The following is a 19,702-nucleotide window of genomic DNA, read 5'->3' as shown; positions in this document are numbered from 1 at the left end:
AAAGTAACAATAAATCAATAATATAATAAATATTACAATCTTCTTCTTAATAATAATAATAATATATGCTTACTAAATTAGAGCTAACATTTCACATTTTAAATTTCAAAGGAAAGATTCTAATTCGTTTACATTTTATTTATTACACAACAACAATAATAACAATAATAATAACAATGATGATGACGATGATGATGATGATCCACGTGTGTTTAGTCACGTGACCGTGAATTCCGCAAACATGGCGGCAGCCAGCAACGCTTTTGGCAGCTCCGTGAGGAAAAGACGTGTCGACGGCAGTAAGACAGAGACAAAGTCCGCTGACAGCATCGAAGACAATGGAGCAGAGCCCAGCAAAGACACAGAAAAGGGAAAGAGAGTTGAGTCGTTACGGACCGGGACTTACTGGCTCACTCGCATTGTGCTGCTGCGCTCCGTCGCCTTTATTTACTGTAAGCATGTTGACATTTACTGATGAAGTTTCCACTTTCAGCGAGTCCTTTCCACTAAAGTTTAAAAGTGATGTGCAGTCGTTACCCCAGTTAGAGCCAGAACCTTTGACGTTTGAAAATATAAAGTGAACTCTTCACTGTTGAACATGTTCCTGTGTGCGAGTGGGATAAATGTGGGATTGGTTTTGTTACCTTTTCTATTATTTTGTACATCTCTCGTTGGAGTAGTCCTGTCTTCCCTGACCAGCTGGTCTCCTCACAGTCAATAATGCTAGAGTTACCTAGAAGGTGGTGTCTTGACTTTTTTGGATATGCATCTTTACTTTCAATGCGTATGAACTTAACTTACAGTGACTCATTCCAACCTGTGCAGGAAACTGATTGCACTTTCCTGTTTCCGTGACCTGGATGGAACAGTTTCCCTTTGCAGGGGGGAAAACACATGGTCTCAGGCTTACTGTGGCTGATCATCTTAGCAGACCGCATCTGACTCACTCATTGTCATGGTGTAGTGAAGCCAGGTGGACAACTTCCTCTGCAAAACACGGACTAATCTCTCTAAATTGGCCGCTCTTCAGATGTCAACTTTGCCTTCATATCTGGACCATAAATATCACAGAGATGAACATGTTGACCTTGCGCAGAAGTTAGAAGTCATACTGGTTGTATTGTTAAATTAATACAACCAGTATGACATGACTGGTTGTATTGTTAAATCAAACACACCTTACTTGCTGACAGAAAAAGATTGTGGAATGTTAGGGGGGAGAGATGTAATATCCAACTCTGTGACTCTTAATTTCAAATGAAATGTGCATTGAACAAATGAGCACTGAATGACATTTCTGACCTTTTGTCTCCTCTCTTTTCTGTAGTCGTGGCGTTCAGCGTTGCCTACAATCAGAACAAGCAGCTGATAGGTGAGAATGGCCTAATGCCCTGCAAGAACTACCTCAACAGCGTTAAGCGCTACGTGGGGGGTAAGATAGGCATGGCTGCTTTCGCGTACACACCCTCCATCCTCTGGTTGTTAGACTGGAGCAACATGGATGCCAACCTGGATGGCATTGCCCTGGGGGGGATGGCGTTGTCAGCATTTGTCCTAGTGACGGGAATGGCAAATATGGTGATCATGGTGACACTGTGGGTGCTTTACCACTCCCTGGTCAACGTGGGACAACTGTGGTGAGTCTGGCATCTCAGCTCTTTGGAGCCTTTTAGTCTGTTTTAGTTTGCTAGCCTTCCCAGCATCAAACAACAGACAAAGCTGGCAAATAGCTGGTGAACCTGGTGGAGATATGACTCCAGGTGTATTTAGCCTTTGTGTCTGTTGGACATGTAACGGGGCGTTTTAGACTTCTTCCTCTATCCCCAGATTAATTATTTCAGCTTTAAAAGATGAAGTACGACAAAGAAGAAAATGATCTCCAGTTTGGTCAAGTGTTGTTCATTCTTGTAGTTTCGATCTAGTTTGGTGCATGCAGGAGATGAAAATGAAAATGTTTATTTGTATCAGACCCTCTGAAGGTCATTCTGGCTACTTCCTTTAAGTCCCTTAGTTTAAATGTTACAGAATGCATCAAATTTGCATGATTTAATTTTGTGTCTTTTTTCCCCTCCCCCTTTTAGGTACTCCTTTGGTAAGTGAACTTCAAGGTCCACACCAAGGGCCTCATGGTTTTCAACCATAAGCCAAAAATCCAGGACTGCTTCCTTTGTTTCTCCACATCAAATAGAAGAATTGGATTTGAGACAAAGCATTTGTGTGAAAGCACTCAGGTTTGGATGTCATTTGAGTTTGTTTATAGTGAAACCATTGTGGTAAAGATCTTCAAACCAATCTTTCAGACAGATGTCTATGGGATAGGAACGGACATAATTTTACAGAATAGATATCTCTCCAGTCCCATTATTGGATTTATGGACGGTTGAAAACACCCATTATGATTCTGTTGGGAACTGATCTCAAAGAACAAAAATGATATCTCATTCACTGCACATAAATCTGCTTTAATACTTAAGCCTCTGAGTCTCAGCCTTTTTTTTATTATTGTTTCACAAATTGTTTCCAGTCACTTATTGGGTTAAAACACAGTCGCTCTTGTGTAGTGCTTTGCCTCCTTACTGTCATGAATGTAATAGTAAGGAGGATAAGTGGGGAGGTCAGTGTCAGCTCTGTCATTGGTTAATGGCACTTTGTAGTCAGAGATGCCAGGCTTGTGTCTGTGGTTGGGAGTTGTGGATTTTATTTCTTTTTTAAAAACATTTTTTTTTTCTGTTTCTGTAACCATCTCCTTCCTTCTCTCTGTATTTTCCTTTGGACCTCTGATCACCTTATAGCAGCTGACAGTGCAGCTTTAAGTCTGCAGACTAAGCTCCTCCAGTTGTTCCAGTTGTTCATCTATAAAAGTGGTGGGTGATCTGATGATTTTAGATCATGATCACTCTTGAAGGTGTCCACAATCTGCTTTCCAGGCAAATGATGTCAGTTGCAGTAGCTAATGTCCACTTCTGTTTCCAAATTTCACATAACCCCACTAGCATAGCTTTAGCCATCTAGATGGCTGTGCTGACTGGACATTCGAAGTGGCTACAGTCAACAGAGCATTTTAAAAAGCAAAAAGGCTGCAAATTACATTGTGGCTCATGAATGTCATTAAATATATTGTGATATAGGTTGGATTCCTTATTTATATAGCACTTTTTAAAAGCAAGTGCTTTCCAGAGACATAAAATAAGAGAAATTACCTGATTAAAAAAAGTGGATAATAACAACAAGAAAGGTAAGAATTACTGAAGCACAAAAACAAAAACAAAACTAAAGGAGGAGCCAGAGGATCTGAGGCTACATTCTGGCTTGGAAGGAGTTAATAAATCAGGGATATAACCAGGGTCCAAACCCCAAAGATGCTTTAAAAGTAAAATTCAACTGTCTTCATCAGCAAAGTTTCTGTGTTAAAATGAGGCAAAATCACAAAATGAGGTTGTTTCAAAGCAGTTTGTTATAGAGTCGTCCTATTACTCCCAGTATATCATATTGTAGTGTGAGCTAAGAACATATCTGACAGGTCTGACCTAGTGCGATCTGTCTCCTCATGTTTATGGGATCCGCAGAAAGCTTTCACATATTCGGTGCCTTCTAAAGCACCACAGACTCTCAGTCAGTGGTTCATCTTAAGTGTGCTGTGTGCAGCTTATAGCATTAAGAATTCTCTGCTCTTCTGTGGCACATTGTCCTTTCTTTTCGAGAAACACCTTTAACAACTGGTATTCTGACGATCCGTCCAGGTTGGGAGAGCCAGCTGCTGGAGACAGGGTTTCTGGCCATTTTCCTGTGTCCCGTGTGGACTCTGTCTCAGGTCCCTCGCCGCTGTCCCCCGTCCCTCATCTCCATCTGGACCTTCAGATGGCTCATTGTTCGCATCATGCTCGGAGCTGTGAGTGAAACACTTTACAGTCACACACAGGAGTTTCCTGCATCTCTCTGGCCACCAAAATTACAGGGCAGAATTTTTTGGCTGAATTTTTCATGTATCTTTCGCATAACTTCTCTTAGCAGCTGTTTAACTTGTCAAACACAATAAAAACTAATTGATTAGAGTTTATTTAGAAGCTGTTGTGTTCCTGAAACCCCTTCAGCGCCATCAGCACCTTGACTAGTACATTTCCTGTCCGGAGATCCAGCACATACACTGATGATATTTCTGTCTCGGGTGAAGCAGATATTGTAAATTCAAGCAGAGAGGCATTTACTATACGCACACACACACACACACACACACACACCTGAATATATCCAGCAAGCCAACATGGAGAACTTAAACCATTTTGCAGCAGTAGAATTCCCTGGGATATTCCAGTGTTTGTCCTTCTGATTTTATATTGCTACTTTTGGAGCAGCGTCTTTGCTATAAAACACTGCCAGTATTTGGAAATCCAACCCAAATATATGGTCAGCTAAACAACACGCCTGGTTGTTTGACAGTTTCCATGGTGAATTGTAGACCACCGGCTCGGTTTTATCTGCCAATCACCGCAGTTAGCATAAATCCAGCAGGGTTTTTCTGTTAGGACCGTGAAGAAAGCTGAAACACAAGGAGGACCTCAGCACTGTTTGACTGAAAAGACTCCCAACTGTAAGCGAAGAAGGAAACCTAAAATATTAGTCCACAAAAGTGATGAACTGAAGAGCTTTGGAATATGTTTATGATATTTGGTTCCTGCTGCCACAACTATTAAGGCGTGTACAATTAGAAGCTTAGAAATTCAGTTAGTCATAAATGGTTACTAGCTTTACTGTATGTGTTGTGCAACAATATTCGCTTAATTGTTAAGCTGATCAACAAAATGAAACTGTAGCTGTTAAATAATTGTTAAAATATGCTTAAGGGCGATAAGTCTAATGGTTCCAGTAATGTTGAACTGCACTTTCAGCCCAATTGGATTCAGTTGATTAGATTTTGGTGATAATCAAGATGTTGGAATTTCATCCTCATTCCTTCGTAGTTTAACAATTCTGTATTTGAGTGCTGAAAAGAATGTCGGATATCCAGTATTCAGCACTCACATTCTACTGTGTCAGGAAATTAAATCCAGACGTCGAACAATAAACAAAGGAATCAAGCTGTCTCACAGGCGTTCTCACAATTACTCAAATGCGTGTCTTTTCTTCGTCTTTAGTAACTTTATGTGAGGTGTTGTACCGAAACCTGGAGTCAAATGCGTAATGAACATTCCTATAAATTGCATTTGCGCAGACTTGAGAGAGACAGATTACAGCAGAGAGCTGAAATTGTTTGACACAAGGAAGTTGGAGCACAGCTCCTGTGCGCAAAGACTCCGTCGCTGTGAGTTTGTTTGTGTGGTGGCTAAGCGGTGTTCAGTACAGCGTGGCCTCTGTCTCGGTCCCTCAGTGTTTGATCCGCCCTGGTCACATTCATTTATCTGTCTGACAGCCTGTGGTTCACCACTGCTCTGCGACTGCTTGGAGCTTCTGCTTGTGAGGACGACGTGCTCGAGCGCACATAGCTTCAAAGGGCTCTCAGTCACAGCAAATGAGCGGGAGAGGGGGTGTATAAGCCCACCCATCATGTTTCTTGAGTGTATTTTTGCAGCATGAGTAAGAAATATCCCAATTTGTGACCTGTTCATGTGCTTTAGTCCCTTATTTCCATCTCAACATCATGATGGCATTATTTAGTAAATGCATTAAGATGATCAGTGTATATTAAAACTTGGAATGGACTGCAATGCCTTCATATGACCATTTACTGCTGTTTCCCCTTATTATACAACCAGCTGTTTCAGTGACTCAATACAAGTACTCTTTAGGTTTTAAAACATACACTATATAGACAAAAGTATTGGGCTACTAAAACAGCTATAATAATCTTCTGGCAAGGCTTTCTACAAGATTTTGAGTGTTTCTGTGGGAGTATTTGCCCATTCTTGAAGTAGAGCATTTGCGGCGAGTCAGAATTTGCTCGCAATCTCCGTTCCAGTTCATTCCAACTGTGTTGGTTGGGTTTGAGGTCAGGGCTCTGTGTGGGCCAGTCAAGTTCTTCCACATCAAACTCATCCAACCATGTCTTTATGGACTTTGCTTTGTGCACTGAGGCACAGTCATGCTGGAATAGAAAAAGTCCTTCCCCAATCTGTTGCCACAAAGTTGGAAGCATAGCATTGTCCAACATGTCCTGGTATGCTGAAGTATTAAGATTTCCCTTCACTGGAAGTAAGGAGCCCAGCCCAACCCCTGAACAACAGCCCCATCCCAATACTTTTCATCTATACACTATATCTTTCTTTATAAAAAATAAACATTAATGAGAGAGTTTTGTAACAATATTCCATTAATATCAAAGGAATCAAATGTGTAGATTAGAGATGTTACCTTTGAAACAGACCCTGCTAAGCTGGATGAAGCACCGGCTCATTTAGGAAATAACTGCCACGTTAGAGCAAGCAGAACTAAGACACACAGAGCGAGGACACAGCGTGTTACCAACGTGCAGTCATTTCCAACACGTGGCTGCAAAAATAAGACAAATGTCAGTTGGCCATATGTTATGCTGAGTGTTGACGTAGAAGACGTAATAGCCTGTACAGCTAATCAGGTGATAAGCTGTAAAAAGTGTAGCTGATGTGATCTAATAGGACCTTGTTGCATCATAAACTTATAATACAGCAAATACTGCCACGTTGACTTAAGAACAGTGCTGATTTATATGCAGCTTTGTAGCCCTTTTTTTCCCCTAATATTCCATCAGAACATTTCAAACAGGTAAATTAATTGATGAGCAGTTTTCCGATAGCACAGCATTTGCCACAGCTAAGAGAAAAACACCCACCCTCAAGAAACTTTTTAGGAAAAAATGCCTGTGTGCTTTTCACCATCACACAGGATCATAAATATCAATGTAATCTTTGGCCATCTAGCGCAGAGTTCTATCCAGAACATGGTTAACATTAGCTTAGCATAAACACTGAAAGTGCAGGGGAGGTTTCCAGCCTTCCTCAGTCATAAAGGGAAAAACTGCACCTTCTGACGACAGCCGTGCTCATTTACAACTTATATTTTATTAACAAGCAAGCTAGTTACTTGGGTGTTGTCCATGGTAGACTTTCTGCAGTGCTAACCACTGTGAGTGCATTAGCATTCAACAAAACCTGTAAATAAATAAATAAATAAATAAATAAAAGATAGAGCCAGTGAATATTGGGTTCTTTCGTTCTTACATATTTCTTTGTCAGTGTCTTGTGGAGAAACATTTCGATGATTGATTTCTGCTAATGTTTATGAGCTTTCTGTTGAAAGTGCTGGCACAGCTATTGTGAACTGGATAACACATTTCGCTGCTGGCAGGGACGTCTCTGTTAAACACTCCAGCAGTTAGAAATGGTATGCTAGGTGTGGAGTTTTGGGTGTTAACTGGGATTGGAGAATTACCATGAGAATGTGTTTTGTGAGTGCATATCAGATTGGTTTGCCAGTTGCTAAGGATTTGGGGATATAGTGTTGCTGGCAGCGTGACTTATCCAGGGAGTTGGTGTAGACCTGGCTGACTGGAATGGGTTCCACTTGACTGTTATGATAAATATCAGTCGTAACAGTGACTTTGATGTGTACAAGTGTAGCTGATGATGAAGTCCTATGATTTTGTTTTACTGCTGTTGCACAGTGGTTCTGACGTATTTAGGACAAGGTTTTGTTATCGTTTGGAAAGTTTTCCTCTCTGTAACCTATTAGAACGACTGGAAAATAACAACTTATAAAGATTAAAGTTTTGTTGTGCAGTGCTCTAATTTGATTCTACTTTATGGTGCTTGAGGAAATATAGCTGTAATGCTAAAGCAGGAATGAAAGGTATAAAAGCTTAGGAAAGTATGCATATTTTTCTGAAACAGTGAGTTTCCATTAGGGAATAATTGCTTTGTCTTCTTTCTTTGCCCTATTTCCCCCCCTCAGTTTTCCATAGCAAAACCTGTCATGGCTTCCTAACCCTGGGGCGCTTTAATAGAAAATAATCTGAAAATATTACATTGAATCTGAAGTAAAAATGTGATAAGTGTTTAACTGCTTTTTGGGCCACTCGTACATACGGTGAACATCGTAGCAAATGGTCCAGTTTGTTCTCTTTGGCTCAATTTCTATTTTCCACTATTGACTGTAAACAAATGACCAAATGACAGGAAAGAACCTAAGATCAGTTCAATAGTAGATATATTTAGTGGTGAGAGGAACTTGTTTTAGTTAAAAGTCCAGCCTGTAGGGTTTAGGGGCAGAAATGGAATATCCATAATTATGTTTCCACTAGTGTATAATCACCTAAATATAAGAATCACTGCATTTTCATTACATTAGGATATCTACAGAGGTTGCAGTTCCTCTTCCACGAAGTCCGCCATTTTGCACTGCCATGTAAACATGGCACCAAAGGAAAACCAGACCCTGACTCTAGAGAGGACCTTTTTGGTCTTTTAAAAACAGGACATTGTAAGATACTGCATGCTGGAAAAGTGCCAAAAGTTGCTTTCTTTTTCAAGCCCTGTTTTAATTGTCGGGATCCAATATAAACCTTCACTTTGCTGGTCTGTCACATTGAAAAGCTGTGGTTCACCTCATGTCATATGCACTTTGGTCAGTCTCAGTTCACCTGGAAGACGGAAGTTATGGTTTTTAACTCACTTGTTTTGAAAGGGACAAAGTTACTTTTTTCGGAAGGCGAATCACCTTTCACTCTGACTTTTTGGTATAGTGAGTTGACAGAATTTTTCATGGTCTCTTTTAACGATGTAGTTGATAGAGAATTTACCTGTTTTCTTATGAAAGAGTAGGAAATTGTCCTTAAGTTTGCATCCATTTTGAGAGTTTTGAAAAAAGTGTGGAATTTCAGTGGTCTTTTTTTCTGGAATTGTATTAAATTCAGTATCCTTTCCAGCGTGCTTTGGACTCTGTGGGTTGACTGCTCTGTTTATGTTCAGGATGCAGTTGGTGACATTTCAGTGTCTCATGACTGAATTGGATTATCAGCAACATCTTCGGCCTCATCATCTCAACAGACAGCAGTCGCAGCGAACAGCCAAAGTCATAGCTAGAATGAAATGTCCTGGGTTTTCCAAATCTGGTTAGAGAGGTTAGCGGCCGATTAATTCACATTCCACACCAACCACGTGGCGGGCTGAAGTGTCAATATTGACAGTCTCATGTCTCGTGGACAGTGCAGTATTTACTTAGTTCATGTGGAAAAACAGGCTCAGAGTGTAGAACACATTTCTTTCAGTGTTTCTTTATTTCCTTTACCATATGGGAAAATCCTCTCTCAGATAATTTTAGTCTTTTTAAATATAATTAGTAATTATATAATTTTCTGAGAATCTGTTGTATCTTTTTTTATTTCCTGCCTCGTCTACCTCATTTAGTGATTTCCTTAGTTTCCATAAATGCCTTTTGACAGCTCTGAGAAAGTGGGATGATTGCTTTCAGTCGTAAATGGCAACAAAAAAAGTCTTTATGTGTTGCTCTCTCTTAGTAGGACACAAAGCTGCACATCTGTGAGAGCCAGAGCAGCTAATGATGCGTTTACACAGCATGCAAATCACATTTTGCTCTTTTCAGTTTGCTTATTAAGGCCATTTTTTTGTAAGGTAAAGGTGACGGGAGTGAGTTTGTATTTGTTTAAAGCCGGTACGGTAGTGAACTGCATGTACTTCTATAGCATATCACAGAGTCACTTTTGTGCATTTTGCTTCTTCTAGTTTCTATAGTAACAACATCCTCCTCTATTGATAGGAACCTACTTGCAGGTGATGTAATATTTCACTCTTTTGCTATTTGAAGCAACACAATCTATCAGAAAAAAAAGACTAAGAGCTTAGAGACACCCAGCAGCTCCGTGAAGGTGTACAGTGGTGACATTTGCTGTTTAGCACCAAACTATGTGCAGAAGACAGCTGTGGCTGCTGGAAAAGTCATTAGCTTTTCAGGTATTTGGTCATAAACCAAAGCACTGGACAAATTAAAACTTTGATCTGCTCTTGGTTCTCAAGGAAAGGTAAAGGGATTACAAAGTTGTTAATGTTCATCTGGAGGGGAACATGAATGTCTGCCATATTTCACAGCTATCTATCCAATGTTTTTTGAGATTTTTCTTACAAAACCACAAATTCTAACATCAGGGTGGTGCAGATGGATGTAGTTAGTGAAGTTATACCATTTTATCACTCAGTACTGTTAAGAATTACCCTTGTGATTTTGTGTTTTTGACTTTCAGTAGAAGCAGCTGTCCCATTTTAAACAGGGTTTTAATCCATTTTGGACCAATTGAGCTAAACATAGAATTTTAATGACTACAGTCTGTAATCTGATTTTCTTACTCACTACTGACTTGCTTACTTGTTTTGATTTACAGCAGCATTTCTTGCTGAATTTAGTGCATCATAGACTGTGACACGTGTGTTTTCTGTCTCATCCAGGGTCTCATTAAAATCAGGGGTGACAAATGCTGGAGAGACCTCACCTGCATGGACTACCACTACGAGGTGTGTGTACAGACTGTATTTAATGTACTGTGTGTTAAAATACCCAAAACAACTGCTGTTACAGCGATGTTATTTTGAATTGGTCTTGCATTTCCTGAAACCCTAGTTTCTGAATTTCCCAAATGCCTGTTTTCTTTGACAATCCCAACTTGTACGATCGAAATATGCAAAAAAAACTGAGCCTTGGTTTTTTTCTACTGAATGATGACAAGATGGCAATGAATTCACATCAGGCTAACCACACCAGGGCAACAGATTACACTTCTCCGAACTTCTGTCGAGGGATTCAATAAATCAACATCTTACACAGACCGAGAGGTTGTGCAAATCTTGTGTTTGTTTTTCCCCTGTGGGACGCTGAACCACCGTGTCCCACACTGCTCTGCGTTACCAACCCACAGTGGGAGGAGGGCCCTCTTCTGTAATTAGCATAGACAGGAATACACCGACTCCTTTGGGACTCGATGACTGGAGATGACACACACTTGCACACGTTTTAAGAATATATTATTGATACTCACACGGTCAGAAATACATTGAGAATGGAGGATAGGCTGTAATACTCTGGCTCCTGAGGGACCGCACAGCTGGTGCAGTTACAGAGTTTGTACCCAGGGTAACTGAAGAATGCCAATAAAGAACGATATCCTCATATGAACTGTAGCTGCTAGGTTTTCTGCCTTTTAATTTAGTTTGGAGAAAAAAAATTCATTTGGTTTTCTGCTGCACTGCATTGTAAATCTACTGTGATTTATCCCCCTGTCTTTTAGTTCCCAGAGTTAGAACAGTTTTTGCATTGCTAAAAGTGGATGTCAACCTGGGGTGATGGTAAGATGAAATATGGAAGGGGATGTTTTAGCCACGAGTGTAATTTATTATCTCTATTTTTAAAAAAATATTGAACAGTTTGAGTTTCTGTCCTAATGAAATGTAACACTCTGAACAAGATTAATCATTCTTTGGTTGAACTGTTCTGTAGATGCAGATTCATCACCACACTTATAAGTTGTGATAATGAGTCATAAGTACAAACACCTTTGATTTCGGGTATTATGAGACAAAAGTTAAATACTTTTTTTTTTTTTTTTTAACCATAAATTTGTCCACAGCCATGCTAGTGGCTCAGTGATGCTCTACTTAACCACGGTGGTGTTTTGAGCTAAAGGCTCACAGTGATGATGCTAGCATTTTAATGTTTAGTATGGGCAATGTAACAAATTTTCATGGCAATGCAACTGGTAGTTGTTAAGATATTTATTTAAATTTTTACTGTGTTCATATAAAACACATAGAACATGAAACCTTTCTAAAATATGGCTCATTGACTGTAATTCTCCATGGCAGGATGACTCACTCTAATTATTCAGTGGCAAAGGCAAATCTAGGGATACGTTGAGCCTTTCAGTGACAATTTACACAGAAATCTAATCTCATTGAATTTAATCTCATCTCATTCATAGATGAACTGATTCCAAATTCCAAAGCTTAATTGTGTTATCTGTACTGTACATATTTTAAATTGAGCACAGGAGTAGCTGGATATTTTAAACTAGCATGGTGAGGTTTCCAATTAACCAATTAACAATCTGTGTTTTATATATATATATATATATCTGTGTGTGTGTGCGCGTGTGTCTCATGACAGCCTTTCTTATGCTTGTGCTTTTATGTTCTATTTTTGATCTGCATATCAGTTGGTACGTATAGGGTTTATGTGGACAAGCTAGCAAATACTTGCTTTACACTTACACTTGGAGTTGTCTGTCCACCTGACAAATGTGTATTCGGTATTCACTCTTCTTGTAGCTCTGTTTTGCTTTTTACCAGTTCTTGATAGAAACATTTGTTTTTTAGCTGCTAAATGCCCCACTATGTCCACCAGTTAGTCACCAATGTGAGATATGGGCCATTTGCTTCTGAGAAGGTAGTGTACAGTGGTTTATCAGAGCCATTTCTCTGAAAACAGCTGCCTGTTGCTGCTGCAGAATAGGTTAATAAGAGAAGTAAGACTGAGTCATGTTTTTCCAAAACAAAAATAACGAATTGAAAGATGCTAAAACGCTCATTACAGCAAACGGGAACTGCAGAGTTGAGCTCTGCTGGCTTATCACAATGAGCAACCCCTTTTCCATTATGTATAGTTATTTGATTCATTTGATCGGATAAAGCGGTATAGAAAATGGATGGATGGATGGATTCATTTGATTAATTTATTCATGACATACAGATATATTGATTAAAGCATTTCAAGACAAAATAAACTTTTGATGTTATTTCGTCAGCTTGCTTTAGCAAGCAGTTGTCATCTCGTTCACATCCTGATACAAAACAACATGAGCATACAATTCTCAGCCTTTCTTGGCATGTATTATCCAAACTGAACAATACAGAAATAATACATAATATTTCAGGTAGGTATATTCTTGGCTTGTGGCTTACAAATGAAAACTGAAATCTTGGCAAACCATAGATGGACACTGATGTGACACTGCACTTCAGTATTCAACATTATTGTTGAATTGCAGTTTGTGGCCACAGTCACTAACAAAAGCCACAGAGCCTTACTTTCACTGAACCCCTTATTCAGCTCCGCAAAGGGAGGAATAAATGCTTGCAAAGGGAATTCATCCAGTTACCCACTGACAGGTATTATGGGCTGTTTGAAATGTTATTAAGTGGAGTGTATAAGAAAATGTTTGGTCACCTGACAAATCATATTACAATATAGAACTTATTCCATGCTCAGTCAGTTTTCCCAACCTGCTTCAACTGTCAACGGACTTTAGAGGGTAATCTAGATGTACACACTGACACACACACACACACACACCCAACACCGGAAGCCACTGGCGCCAGGTGAAGCCTTATTAACCCCCTCTGACACACTGCTGCCTTTCAAACTGCAGATCCCCTCCTGTCCTGACTCTCACGGGGCTGGGTAGGTGCGTTTTTGGCATAGATGTTATTTTGTTTGCTCCAGTTTCCTCCTTGTAATGCAGTTAGTTCGCAGTCCAGGTAGGGATGTTTAGTTGTCTGAGGTTTCAGGCTCTTTGCCCTTGGATTTCCAGGCTTGTTTTGGTAAACTACAGGTTAAATAACACCCCCCCCCCCCCTTAAAACAGTAAGCATATAGACTACTGTGACAGTGTCTTGTTTTCTTTTTTTCCCAACCTATTTCTGTGCTGTATTTATTTTTCATCACCTCACCTGACACTGTTTACATGTTCAGCTTTTACACAAGCAACCGCCTCACGCACACACACACTTAATCATCGCACAAGAACACTGCACAGCTCTGTCTGAAGCCCCTGAGTGTGTTTTGTGTGTGTGTGTGTGTGTTTGTGCGTGTGTAGGTGGGGTTGCCTTCATTTGAATAAAGTTTCATCTTTATTTAGACATGGAAATGTCCATAAATTACTCCCCATCCTGAGCTCACTTGAGATTTTATTTCCAAACTAAAGCAGAGAAAGCTCACATTTTAAGCAGAAGAAGATGTCTGTGTTTAGAGAAAGTCTTAATCTTGCATAACTAACTTGACAAACATCACTTTTCCTACACAGTTGCTGCATCAAATCACTGTCTCTAGCATCGTCAAAGGCTTGAAGATAGTATGGGGTTCACTTTTTCACTTCCTGCCCTTCTTCCCAGACTCAGCCTGTTCCTAACCCTATGTCCTACTACATGCATCGCTCCCCGTGGTGGTTTCATCACTTTGAGACGTTGTCCAACCACCTCATCGAGCTCATCTTCCCCTTCTTCACCTTCTTGGGAAGGCGGATGTGCATGGTCAATGGAGCAGTCCAGATCCTGTTCCAGGTAACTTGTGCTCTTCACCAGCTCAAAAGATCTGATGATACCAAACACTGATGCTGTTAATGGTCACAATCTTTGTTATCTTCGTTAGGGCTCATTGTTACTGTATGTCAATTTACCCAAACTCAAAATAAGTCAGTCCTCATCATCCACAAGTCAGTTGAACTCATTAATGTGATGGAATCACTGACTGTGGATCAGTGATGTGGATGGAACTTTCCTGGTCTGAAAAGTCAAACCAATGCCAAAGTGCCTTCATCCTACAGTCTTTCTAATGGCCAGCAGGGGGTGATTCTGGTTGTAAAAAGAAGTCTGATTTTACAGTATATAGACAAAAGTATTGGAACACACCTCTTTATTATTGAATTCATGTGTGGGGTGGGGCTGTTCTTCAGGAGTTGGCCTCAGCCCCTTACTTCCAGTGAAGGGAAATCTCAATGCTTCAGCATAACAAGACATTTTGGACAATGCTATGCTTCCAACCCTCTGGTAACAGCCTGGGGAAAGCTCCCCTCTACACCAGCATGGCTCAACAACAGTACATAAAGCAAGGTCCACAAAGACATCCAAAGATGAGTCGGGTGCGGAACAACCCAACTAGCCCACACAGAGCCCTCACCTCAACCCCATCAAACACCCCCAGGGTGAACCAGAACAGAGACCACAAGCCAGCCCCCCCCCATCCAACATCAGAGACTGACTCCACAAAATGCTTCACTGCATAAATGGGCAAAACCCACCACATTAACACGGAAAGCCTTCCCAGAAGAGAGGAAGCTGCCACAGCCACATGGGGGGGGGGACCAAATCCACACCAGTGTCCATGCACTTAGAATGCAATGACAATGACAGTGAAGCAGGGTGTGCTTCATCAGGCCCCAATGTAGCAATGTATGTCCTCCCCAGCCTCGTCTCCACACTCATTCAGATATGGTCAAATACAGCCACTCCAACATGACCTGTGTTTTTTTTTTTTTTTTTTCTTTCTGTCTTGTCTCTTGTGTGGTAGGTGGTTCTGATCGTGAGTGGGAACCTCAGTTTCCTTAACTGGCTGACCATTGTTCCCAGTCTGGCTTGTTTTGACGATGCGTCGCTGGGCTTGTTGTTTCACTCTGGATGGGGAGCCAAGAAAGTAGTGTTGGAGATACAAAATGAGGATGCAACAGGACGCAGCCCCAAACCCACCAAAGGTATTCAGAGACTGTACTCACAAAGCATCAACAGGCTAAAAGTAGCTCCTAACTGAGCTAACTCGACCATTAAGTCATTAAGACCTACTCATCGGCAGTAATGTGCTGACAGAAAGCCATCTCATTACATTACCATTTTGTAAAAATATGATAATGAAATTTTAAAATCATATTTGGATGGCAACTATAGTGAAAGATTCGGTCAGTTCAGCAGCAAGTTGAAACACCATGACAGATGCCAGTTTGCAGAACTCTCTGCTACTTTAGCCTGCTCATTTTGGAATTAAACACACGCAATGGGTCCACAGACTGTGTAGGATGTAGTTTCAAAAAAACAGTATGACTAATATTAGAGGCTAATGGGTACAACGGGCCGAAGTAAGTCATGGGTCTGGTCATATTGGAGAGGGAATTATGGGTAGAAAAGGCATTAGCACTCGGACAGCTGAGTAGCTGGGAGAAGTATGACATATGGTTTATTGGAATTTAATGTGATGTCGCTTACATTTTTACAATACAGACTTGTTAAAATGTGGTAAAACCAGGAGTGGCCCCACTCTAATTGGTCTCATTGGACCCATTTGTGTCTTTGCTGTATTGCAGGATTTTGAATGTAAAATAGGCTTCTACCTGGCATGTGAATGTGTTTTAATCATTTGAACAGACCCAGAGTGTCTGTGTTAGCGTAAAAAAAGTTTTAGTTGGATTACACTGATGTGTTTAACATGCGTGGGATTAGCAGGCAGACACAGGTAGGAAGGAACTGATGTGGACTCAGCCAACATTTGTCAACACCAGGCGTCCTATGATCTAACAAGTCAAACCCTTTTCCACTGAGGAGGTGCTAAAGTCATCACACGCACAAACGCGCACAGGACACAAGCTCAATAGCACTAACTCAACACTAACACGAACCAATAAACACATTGTCCTCCACGAATGATGAATCCCCCTGCTAGGCCAGACACTAACAAATGTGTCACCCTGATTTGAGCTGTAATTATAGCTTTCCCCTGGGCCACTCATTCATTTTGACATCCTAGAATAGAGCCGTGAGATGCATAATTCCTCTGAAAGCGCACAAATTGCGACAAGTAAACAAACGCTGTAGCAGCTCCTTTAGGCCAAACAGGAGCCGTGACATGCATTGCTCCCTGCAATTTCATCAAATTTGTGGAAGAGCAGGGTCTAAATGGAGTGTGTAGCAGAAAAACAAACTGTATCCAATATCTCTTGTAGTCAAAAACCATAATGAAGACTTTTCTAGCCACTCCACTCCTTCCATTTGTGTGTGTACATACTGTATGTAATACAGGGATGCTGACACGTCGGGTGGTGAACATTGCTTTGGGCTTTCTGATTGGATACCTGAGCGTCCCCGTGGTGTTGAACTTGTTTAGTTCCAGACAGGTGATGAACACCTCCTTCGACCCCCTGCGCATCGTCAACACCTACGGGGCCTTTGGCAGGTACAGCTCAGTCGGTGGAGTATCTGTCAGAAAGTGCTGAAGTGATCCTTACTTTATTTAAATCTCTAACATGTCTTAAAAGGCTTTACTTAGACTTTACTACCTGCTGCACAGATTTTGTTGTTTCGACTGACATTTCTTACACCTAAAGTTTGAAAGTCTGTGCCTGTAAAAGTGTCTGTCTATCTCCCTCGGCCTTGTTTTACAAACCCATCTGTCCAGCATTACCAAGGAGCGTACAGAGGTAATTTTCCAGGGCACTCTAAGCCAGGATCCCAAGGACCCTGAGGCGATTTGGGAGGAGTACCAGTTCCTGTGTAAGCCAGGAGACATTTACCGACGGCCATGCCTTATATCGCCGTACCACTACCGACTGGACTGGCTCATGTGGTTTGCCGCCTTCCAGGTGAGAAAACGATCAACGACAGGACAAGATTTATGAGTGGAGCACATCGCTAGCCTAGAAATAAAAATACATATATAGACTTGTCTTCACCATACTTTCGTGTGTGTGTGGATATTTGGCTGTTGCTGGTGCCCAAAACTGTTTTTGTGTTGTTAATCAGTATTTTTAAATGTGAGGTTTTTATTTCTTAAGTTCTGATAATATGAAGTTAGCAAAACTAAAACACCACTGTGGTCTCCTTTTTGGATGGTTTAATCACTTAATTTTTAGGTCTTGTGTGCCAAACGAGCCTCATCTATTTGGTACTTAAGTGGCATTTGGTCTTCAGCTGCTGTATCTAGCCACTAGGGGGAAGTAATTTCATGTACTTATTGGTCTGTCTGTCAGGCCTTGGTATCTTTTTTGCCTCTATATATCTCTGTTTCTCTGCTTCGCTCAGTCTCCTTATCTATCTCCTCATCTCTTTTAGCGTTCACTCTGTTTACTCTCTACGTACCTGTCCCCTCTTATGCCCCCTCTAATAAGATAATTCTTTATTTTTTTTAATTTTCCCTCTTGTATTTTCTTTTGGCGTCTAACACCCCGTCTCTGTGTCGTCACACAGACCTACGAGCAGAGCGAGTGGGTGATCCACATAGCAGGGCGACTGCTGTCCAATGACAGCACAGTCCTCTCTCTGCTCGACCACAACCCCTTCCAAGGCAGAGAAACTCCCAGGTAAACACAGAGCACACAGTCGCAGCAAATCAGTTAATTCTGTATGAGTTGGATCAGCGTAAAATACTTTTTTTTCAGCTTTTATTTCCTCAAATAGAACACATTTTACCTATTCATGATCAAATTGTGGTTGTCATTAGGTGTGATTTTGGCAGCGATCACCCCAATGTCAATCCCATGAGTGGCTGTTTTCTGTGCTGTAGCTCCCTCTGGTGAAACAGCAGATAATGTCTTTCCTTCCTGCTAGATACAATAAATGAAATATGTAGAGATTGTGTGGTATCTCCTAATGCATTTGCTAGGACAGTATATAGCTCTAAATTAACAACAATAAAAGTTAAAAAAGTTAGTTAAAGTTTTTTTTTAATAATAATTTGGTAAATATTGGTTTATATGCACATGAGTTCAGTTGTCTGGATGTCAGCCCTGGGATTCATCTGAACTCCTGTATTGGAGACAGGATGACCTGTTACTCATAAAGTGCTTGCATGGCTAAAAACTGCTCTCTGTGTTCCACCATCATGATCAGGAGGAGTGAAGTCTGTCATATCTGGCTGATTAGGGCTTTTGGACATGAGACGCTAAGATTTAAAATATCTTTGTTTCATGGGAATGAACTCCTTTCGGGGTCGTCCTCTTTGACAGGTGGATTCGAGGGGAACATTTCAGGTACAAGTTCAGCCAGCCGGGCAGTACCAGCGCAGCACAGGGGAAGTGGTGGCTGAGAAAACGCATCGGGGCCTACTTCCCACCCGTCAATCTGGAAGGACTCAGGGGCTACTTCCAGTCAAGGAACTGGCCCCACCCACACATACCACCTAACAAGAACTAAAGCCGTGACGTCAGACCACAGCACGAGGAGATCAGAGGACTGTAGGCGATGAACTTGCAAAGAGGTCACTTCAAAGTCAGTTTCATTGTGATTCGTCTGGAGGTGAACACAAGTTTTCACGAAGAACTCCTTGATAAAACCTGAAATCAAACATCCGTCAGTATTTACCCACAAACGGCTACAAGGTGTCACACAGGGATGTATCTGTATGTCACAAATAAATACTGCTCTTTGTATCTCATCTCAACTTAAGTGAAGGCTTTAAAAATGTTATTCAAGAGTAACTTTGAGTATGTTACTCTTGAATAACATTTTTAAATTAAAATGGTTTCAGTTAAAATTTTGCTTTCCCTCCATTTTTTCCCCACAGTGAGGAGTGTCACTTAATCATGGACACAATATTTTGGACAGATTGAACATTCTGGGGCTGTTGTTGTGTCACTTAACGTTTGGTTAATTTTGCTACAGTTTAAAACAAATTCAGCTATCATATGGGAAAGTATACCGATTTATTTTTGTCAAATTGAGCCATACAAACACAAACATGCTGAAATTGTTTGGCCTTTACAGAGTTCAGTAATGGAATTAAATGTCCTCCAGTCTTCCTGCTAACTTCAGCCTTCAAGGGTTCAAGAGTTCATTTTTATTTTTTTCCCTTATACTGCAGCTTGAATTGCTGTAAGCTTTTAACACAAAACTTGGCACAATAACTAGAAATAATGCACAAATGCCATTCAAGAAATATGAGCGTAATCACCCTGATGGTGGTGATTGACCAGTAA

General features: G+C 40.8%; 1 protein-coding gene across 2 annotated transcripts; it reads left to right on the top strand.

The window, feature by feature from the left end:
• Positions 1-206: 206 nt before the first annotated feature.
• On the top strand, positions 207-19,537 carry lmf1 (lipase maturation factor 1). 2 transcript variants are annotated; one of them, XM_046377322.1, is made up of 12 exons: positions 207-452; positions 1,328-1,637; positions 2,082-2,092; positions 2,793-2,864; positions 3,741-3,889; positions 10,428-10,493; positions 14,142-14,309; positions 15,316-15,496; positions 16,812-16,965; positions 17,188-17,371; positions 17,976-18,088; positions 18,734-19,537. In XM_046377322.1, the coding sequence occupies exons 1-12, from the start codon at positions 242-244 to the stop codon at positions 18,918-18,920; spliced, it is 1,806 nt and encodes a 601-aa protein (XP_046233278.1). In that variant the 5' UTR covers positions 207-241; the 3' UTR covers positions 18,921-19,537. The 2 variants fall into 2 exon arrangements, with proteins under 2 accessions (XP_046233278.1, XP_046233279.1); XM_046377323.1 differs by lacking the exon at positions 2,793-2,864.
• Positions 19,538-19,702: the final 165 nt, after the last annotated feature.

Source organism: Scatophagus argus, chromosome 21 (genome assembly GCF_020382885.2).
Source record: "Scatophagus argus isolate fScaArg1 chromosome 21, fScaArg1.pri, whole genome shotgun sequence".
Classification (NCBI taxonomy): Eukaryota; Metazoa; Chordata; class Actinopteri; family Scatophagidae; genus Scatophagus; species Scatophagus argus.
This window is presented reverse-complemented; position numbering and strand designations above follow the sequence as displayed.